At 32.1% G+C, this 7,942-nt stretch overlaps 1 protein-coding gene across 1 annotated transcript; it reads left to right on the forward strand.

Moving 5' to 3' along the window:
- Nucleotides 1–1,442: 1,442 nt before the first annotated feature.
- LOC146909723 (uncharacterized) lies at nucleotides 1,443–6,867 on the forward strand. Its single transcript, XM_085729377.1, has 7 exons — nucleotides 1,443–1,574; nucleotides 2,350–2,394; nucleotides 2,930–3,098; nucleotides 3,719–4,407; nucleotides 4,945–5,241; nucleotides 5,892–6,059; nucleotides 6,530–6,867. The coding sequence occupies exons 1-4, from the start codon at nucleotides 1,443–1,445 to the stop codon at nucleotides 3,721–3,723; spliced, it is 351 nt and encodes a 116-aa protein (XP_085585503.1). The 3' UTR covers nucleotides 3,724–4,407; nucleotides 4,945–5,241; nucleotides 5,892–6,059; nucleotides 6,530–6,867.
- The last annotated feature ends 1,075 nt before the right edge of the window (nucleotides 6,868–7,942 follow it).

Below are 7,942 nucleotides of genomic sequence, written 5' to 3' on the forward strand. Positions count from 1 at the left end.
CATGATCAAAGCCAACCCTTCTACTTCTTCTTTGGTTTATACACATAAGACACAATCTTTTGGTGTCGTTGACGATAACATATCAAAATTTTCCCTAGACCCACTTTCTTTGATGGTTTGGGTGGATCAAGAGGATGAAGAATAGAGCACAGAAGTTTTTTTTTTTTTTTTTTTGTAAGAGAGTATTATATTTTTATCATGTTTAAGACTATGTAAATTATTTTTAAGAGATTAATTTCTCTTCTTTTTTCCTTCATGTTTTTGTTTTTTTGCTCTACTTTGCAACCTTAGAGTTGTTTCTCATAGAAGATGGAAGTCAATAAAATTGAAAGCATATGATTATCTTTAATATATTTTCCTTCTTTGATGTTATTTTGTCCAAACTTGCACTTCTCAAAATAATTTCACTGATTGAGTCAAAAAAATATTCAATAATTAGCAAAAAAGATTCGTGAATGGTAAATTGGGTTTTGATTTGTGTAACTTGAAAGGTAATGAAGATTTAATCTAATAAACAAAACCGATCAAAGAGTGTGAACTTGTTCAACTATTTGATTTCTTCTATGTTTCAATTTTTTTTTTTATGTAATTTTAAGTTTCAAAATAATAATAATTTTATTAGAAGTTTTTTTCTTTTGTAAAGATTTTCATTACATTAGAAGTTTAGTTGAACCAAGTAAAAACAAAATCATACGAGTACTCCGAGGAAAAATTGGTGCGACGATTGAAGGAATGTGCTAATTAATTCAAATTGAAAATTGAGGAATGTCTGCAAGTCAACTATATTTTGTGATGAAAAGTCAAAATAGGTGTGTTTCAGAAAAAAGATAAAGAATAGGGAGAATAGACAATGGAAGGTATGAGCAAAAGTGCAAAACAAAATTGAACGTGGAAGAACATGACAAGCCTCAAAGCGTGCAACAAACGCAGGAACTGTTTCTAGAACTCATTGCTTCTATAGGGTTAATATTAATTCCAATTTATATATGATATATGAATGATGCACCTGTTACTTGATCATCAAACAAATAGGCTATTGTTTTGGAGGTGTAAAACGAATTTGCATAAGTCATATTGAGTGAGTGTGATTCTTTTCTGAAAATTACATAAAGAGGGCACCTATTTGCTAAATAAATAGTATGCTTTGCTATATGAGAATATAAATTGTAACTGGTTTATCAAAACATATTATAATATTTTTTATAAGTTAATTTTAAAGGCATGTAACCCTCTTTGTATAAAAGGTCTAATTATATTGATATATTAAGTAGGTACAAATTCCTTCAAAAAAAAAAAGTAGGTACAAATAGTACATATTTTTATAGCATCTACTTATCTACTTATATATGTAGGACGATACATGTCCGTTTTTTTTACTATTTTGCCCCTTTGGGGGTATTTTTGTAAATTAATTATTCATTGGCTTTGGCTATATATATGGAATGATACGATTTGTTTCTTCTCATTCCACTATTTCACGGTTCCAACTACTCCTTCCTCATGTTTACTTTCACTTGAGTCCGGTTCCTTTCTCTGTTCTTTTCACTTCTGGTCCGGTTCTAGGTTGTTTTAAGGTTTGTGTTGTCTGATTGCCTTGCATGTTTCTGTTTTCTTCCCTTTTTTGTGTGTTTTGATCTAATTAATAATTAATAAAGAGGTAATTTGTGTTTTGGTTCTATAGTTTTGCTGAATTGTTGATGAATTGGTTCACAGCGGTTTTGTTGGTTTTTTTAGGCGGCTGAATTGTTTGTGCCCCTTTTTATTTTTGTAAATTGATAAATGCTGCCTTTGCCCTATATATATATGGAGTGGTAAGTTTCATTGTTATTTTTCCTTCTCTCCCACTCCCATTGTACGCGTTTCTCCCCTTCCTCCTTCAACTCACCACCGCCTTCACCAATTTTCCATCGCCGTTCACCAATTTTCCGGCGTCGATCTATTCTCTCTCTAAAAAACGTTTCCTCTCTATTCTCTCTGGAACACACAAAAAACGCGATTTCTCTAAAAGTAAAACACACCAGCGCCGTCAATCTCGCCGTCGTCGCCGTCAATCTCGCCGTTGAACACACTAATCTCCACCGTTCTCCATCTTTTTTCAGCATGCATGTCTAGGTTATTGATGTATTTCCTTTTTTTGTGTTGTTTGTTTTTATTAATTTTTTCTCTACTTTTTTGATTTGGCTGTTTTATTCATTTCCTTTTTGATCGATTGAGAGGATTGGGTTTTTGTTGATCTCAGTTGATGGATTCCAAATCATGATTGAATGCATATTCTGTGATTTTTGTTTTATTGTTTTTTCCAGAATTTTTTTTGTGTAATTGATGTTGGTTATGGTTTCATGTGTTTAGGATGCAGATTGGGCTCAACAAGACTCTCTGAATCGCGTCCAAGTGGTATGGGTTTTTTTTTGTTTGTTTTTTTGCTGTTGTAAATATGAGGTGTTGTCCAGTTTGAGGACTTTCTGTGAACACAGTGTATTGTGTTTTTGTTACAGAGGGATTTCTGATGGTCCCTTTATAAAGACAGTGCAATTTATGTGATTATTTGGTGAATTTGATTAAATTAAACAGGTATGAAATTATAGTTTTGGACAAAATTATTTCCTTCTGTTGCCCTTGATGTACACCTTTTTTTGTAGATATTGTTGCTTGCTTGAATTGTTTGGCACCTGTTTCTATCATATCATACATATGACAGTGGAATTGGGTTTTCACAACTATTTGGATTATAGGAGATGCCTCAAAATGAATGCCTTTTACTCAGAAAAAACAAACATTTATTTAGATATTTTTGCTTAGTAATATCATTTTCCTTGATCCTTGGAAATTCCAATATGTGCACTACATTTTATCTGTATAGTGAACTGAATCATTGCTGTCTTATTTGGTTATTTATTATTATTTTGAAGTACATGAGCACTGTTTTCAGGCTGGAAGTAGATCTATAGATTTAGAGCTGACTATGTTATCAAGTGCGAACCACATCGAAATGACTCCAAGTGATGCGGGCTTTCAGAACAGATACATTGTTCAAGAAATAATCAAAGAAATGGCTAAGAGTAGACCCATTGATACTAAAGGGAAGAAACGATTTAAAGGTAATTGGCTGTTTTTGTTGTTAAACTACACTGGAGTGTTTTTTTAAGATTTTTGTTGCATGTGTGCAGAAATCTGTTAGTTTTATCTTAAGGTTTAAATTTTTCAGTTTTGGTTTGTTTCTTTGCAATTTTGGGTTTAATTCATCTATGTGTGCAAAATTTTGGTTTTTGCTTTTTTTGTTTGGTGATTCTAGGTGGATTGGTTTGTTTGGTGATTTTGGGATAGGCTTTGGGGTTAGAGAATGGTTTTTGAAGATTCATTTTTGTTTAGGATTGAGCTTTGATAGGGGCTTGGAATGTGACTATGTGAGGAATTAAATGGTGAAATGTTAAATAAACATGTTTGTTTTTTTTTTTATGGCGAAATCTAGAAAAAATTGTGGGATCTGGGGATATAGGCTTTATTGCAAATGAACATTGGGGAGAATTTGATGTTTCAGTTAGGAGGGAATATAACAAGAAACTGGAGAGTAAAGGAACTTTAGTTTTCAAGCCTTTAATTTATTATATTGCTGCAGAAAGATAGTAGAATCCTTTGTGCTTATTTCATTTTGAATCTTTCTGCTTTGCAATGATGCGTGTATGTGTGTGTGTTTGATATGACTTTCTAAGTAATCTAGGTTAGTGGAGCAAGGCTGTGGGTGAGGATGAATTTGCAACAAGTTGGGCAGCTTAAACCATCTAATGGATATGGTCGTTGGAAATCTGAAAAAGATGGGGCATCTAAATATTGTATTTGTATAGGCATGATCGGTCGAAAGCTGTAGAGATATACCAGGCCTGGATGCAGCTTTGTACCTGCCACTGTCCAAAGTGCTTCCTAATTTAAAAAAAAAGCATGCGGCAAACCAAGATCAGTCCATCCATGCTCTCAGGTCTGTAGAAAATGGATTCAGTTATACTTTTTCCTTCAAATTATTGTTTCTTTGCGCTCAATTTTTTCTTTTTTTGGTTAGTTGTGTATCAGATAGTATGCAGACAATAGACACACTCCTAACATGCAAGCAGAAAAGAAAAAGGAATGCAAATGATTCAATTACGAAGAAATCTAATTTGGCATCTCAATTTTCTGAGCGGGTGTGGCGGATCAATTTAGCATATAAAACTAAACATGAGTAGTTTTCTTAAAAGACTAACAAATATGGTGGGGTTTAAAAATATACAAATCCTTATAAGATGTGTTCAAAAAACTAACAGGGTTTAGAAGACTAAAAGCATCATGAATGGGGCCATTACACTAACAGGAACCAGCTGCAAGGGGAAAACATCAAGCCAATCAAACAACAGTGGTGGTGCATTTTGCACAACGGTGAGTTTATTAATCAAACAGCACTAAAAGAGCAATCGAATTACATAACAATAACAACAATATCTACAATCTTAAGTATTAACTATTTAATATGATTTAAATGATATGAGCAATTTATTTTGTAGATATTTTTCAGGAAAATCAAGTATTGGATTCTGTCATATAAATAAATTTTGTCAGCCGGGGTTGATCGTAACAATTATTAACTATGTAGTACCGACACTAAAAATTAAAAGTGCATCTGGTGTCCGACACTAATACATGTCATAACATTTTACTATACCATTTTCTTAAATTATTACCAATGTCAACGTGTTTGAGTCAGTGACATGTTCAATGACTATTTCTATGTCACTGTTTGATAGAATAAAAACTTCAAGAAACAGATTTGAGCTAAAGATAACTGGGAGACAAAAATCACACTCAAAATGTAACTAAACCGTTATTATATGTTCAAGTTTAGTTCTTGATTAATGAGCTAGGAGTATTCATTATTGTCATAAATTTTCTCATGCATTTTGTGTGACATTGAGTTAGGTTCTTTTGTCAATTTACTATGAGAGTAAACTTCTTTGGTGCTAAAGATATCCCAGATGCAGAGAACCTTGACCTTCAAAAGTACAGTGAAACTGCTGAAATGCTCATGTGCAAGCTTCTACCTGATTCACCAACAACCACAACCAACAGAACTTAAAGTAGCAGGCCTGCACATCTGGTCTCTGCTATATACTAATGCGGTTATTTCTAACAATTTGGTTCCTTTTGAAATCATCCAAGACTATATGATTTTTTTAAGGAATCCAGGACTATGACATAATTATAATTCGCTTGCAAGTAAGTTCATCTTCAATGATTCACTTGCATGAATTTATGTTAATTCATGTAGGTCACTATGTTGTTTAAAAATCCTTGTCATTTCATAATTATAGTTTGATGTGAGTACTCTTTTAAGTTTGGTTATTATATTGCAAAGTGCTTATCAATTTAAAAGTGTTTAACTAAAAGATGATCCATGGAAAAGAAAATTCAATCTCTCATGAATGATCATTATTTGGTCGGTCTCCAGTACATAAATGAAAGGTAAAGACGTAAAATTTGTATAGTGAAAGGTTAAAGTGAGTAACATGTCAACAGGCAAGTGGCACATATCTTTGGACATGGACAGATTTACTATTCAGAGATCTTTACATAAATGAGAAAAAGAAAAACAATTTTTTCTTCTTCAAAGTTATATCAGTTCCATTTACTTCATAACATATAAAATGAATGTGTTTGTATTATTGTATGAGTACCAGCTGCTTTCTAATTGAATAAATTGTGTCATCACCTCTGGTACTGACTTTTAAGCATCATGGTTGGAGCTGATTTGTTTATTTTTTTTACAAAGAAATGTGGCTGCACTTTTGAGAATTATGCATTCATTTTTCTCATGTTTCTGTTTTTTTTTTGTCACCTTTTTAAGATGGGTCCTTTTTGAATCACAGGACTACAACTCCAACTTCAAGCACACTAGGCACCGCAGTTGGTCGATGATAGGATGATTGGAAGAAAGGAAAAAGGAGGCTTATTGGAGCTACATTTTTCTTTTTTTAGAACTCATTGCTTTGTAGTATGTTCAAGGGAATAAAAACGATGTATCTGCTAGAAATGAGGTATATTTCCTCTTACTAATTTATCATTCTAAGAAGTAATTGAAGTATATAATAAACATTAGAATAATAGAACTCTCATAATATTAAGACGTAGGGATTTTGTTACATTAGTATTCTTATTTTTTAAAAAATTATCCAAGGCTGTAGCTTAATAGAGTTAGAATGGGATAGACACAGGCACATGTACAAGTAATAATCAAGTGGAAGTGGAAATTGTCTATTGTTTTTCGGTTAGCAGGCCCATTTATAGGTAACAGGAAAACATGACTAACAAAGTGCACAATGTTTGGCAACTATCTTAGCTATATATTCTACTTATAGAACTCTATTTCAACCTAAACTATAATCAGAATTGCATCATGGTCATTTAGCACACTCCTAAAGGTTTCAAATTATCATAACTTACCGATTTAGTTATTCATTATTTAGTTGTTTACTAAAGTATGTTGGTTTTTTTTTTTTTTTGCTAGCACTTTTCCAATATGATCTCAATCAATGTCATTCCAGACACACAAGAAAGCATTACATTGCAGGATTGGAATAGACGCAAAAAATATGAATGCTGCTTGCACCAAAAGAATGAATAAATAGTTATCTAAAGCCTAGCTGTGTCTTTATGTTTCAAGTGATGCTGCAAATATTGTTCATCTATGTCAATATCTTTTGGACTGATTCACCATCTTTGTGCATGTTAGAGTTGTTTGGTGAACAAACATTTTGATTTAGCCATTAATTAACGAAAACTTACTCCTTGGATGCTTGAAAAATATGTCTATGTTTAGTACAATAACATGAAATTATTCTTAAATATGTAGCTGTATCTCTTAACTTTGAGCTTGCATCATATAAAAATCATATAAAAATGTGAATCTTACGTTATCGCCAGTCAAGAGCAGAATGAGATAAAATCATATAGTTTAATTTTGGCTTAATGGTGTGTTTCACCCCTGCAAATAGGCGGCGTTTAAAAATTGGTCCTTGCAATCGCTAATCCTGGCAAATTGCCCTTGCAAAGTTTAATCATTTAAAATTTCGTCCTTTGACCAACTTAATCACTGCCACGTCATCAAATTAACAAAATGGCATGCGAATTGACGAAAATACCCCTGGCTTATTTTTTTTTTGTTTTTTTTTTCCTTCAAAAAGAAAATTCAGTTTTTTCCCGAATTTTTTTACGATTTTTTCCCGAAAATTTTTCAGTTTTAATTTAACAGTTTTTTTCCGAAATTTTTTTTGACTTTTAATTATTTTTTTCAGATTTTTTTAATTTAAAAAAAAATTTCAAAATTTTGGAAAAAAAAAATTTTTGAAGGAAAAAAAATTAGCCCATGGGTATTTTGGTCAATTCCCATGCCATTTTGCTAATCTGGTGACGTGGCAGTGATTAAGTTGGTCAAAGAACGAAATTTTAAATGATTAAACTTTGCAAGGGCAATTTGCCAGGATTAGCGATTGCAAGGACCAATTTTTAAACGCCGCCTATTTGCATGGGTGAAACACACCATTAAGCCTTTAATTTTTTATCCTCCAAAAGCTTAAAAAGTAAGGAGGACTGGTGATAATAAAACCTTGAAATTAGGGTATATTTGATATTATCTAACAATATCTCAGTTATGTCTCTATCTTAATTTCAAGATGTCATTTATTTCATAATATAGCACAAACCGAGAAAATCTCAATTTTAAAGATAAACATGTCTGTTGAGTTTGTTTACATTGCCACAAACATTGCTATTGATTCTTTCCTTCCTCTTCCATGTGTGTAAATCGAATAAAAACCAGTCTTGCTTATGTGCTATAATTACTTTTTGGTAACTCATATTTTTAAGGTTCTTTTATTAGTTTCAATTTTAAAATAGCTTTTAGTTCCAAAATAAACCTGGT

Source organism: Medicago sativa, chromosome 7, assembly GCF_051527215.1.
Source record: "Medicago sativa cultivar Bolivia chromosome 7, Bolivia_mono, whole genome shotgun sequence".
Lineage (NCBI taxonomy): Eukaryota > Viridiplantae > Streptophyta > Magnoliopsida > Fabales > Fabaceae > Medicago > Medicago sativa.

Coding starts and splice junctions, on each gene's coding strand:
- LOC146909723 (XM_085729377.1), top strand. CDS start 1,443: ATGATACGATTTGTTTCTTCTCATTCCACTATTTCACGGTTCCAACTA. Junction 1,575..2,349: donor CGGTTCTAGGTTGTTTTAAG/GTTTGTGTTGTC, acceptor TCATGTGTTTAG/GATGCAGATTGGGCTCAACA. Junction 2,395..2,929: donor CTCTGAATCGCGTCCAAGTG/GTATGGGTTTTT, acceptor CACTGTTTTCAG/GCTGGAAGTAGATCTATAGA.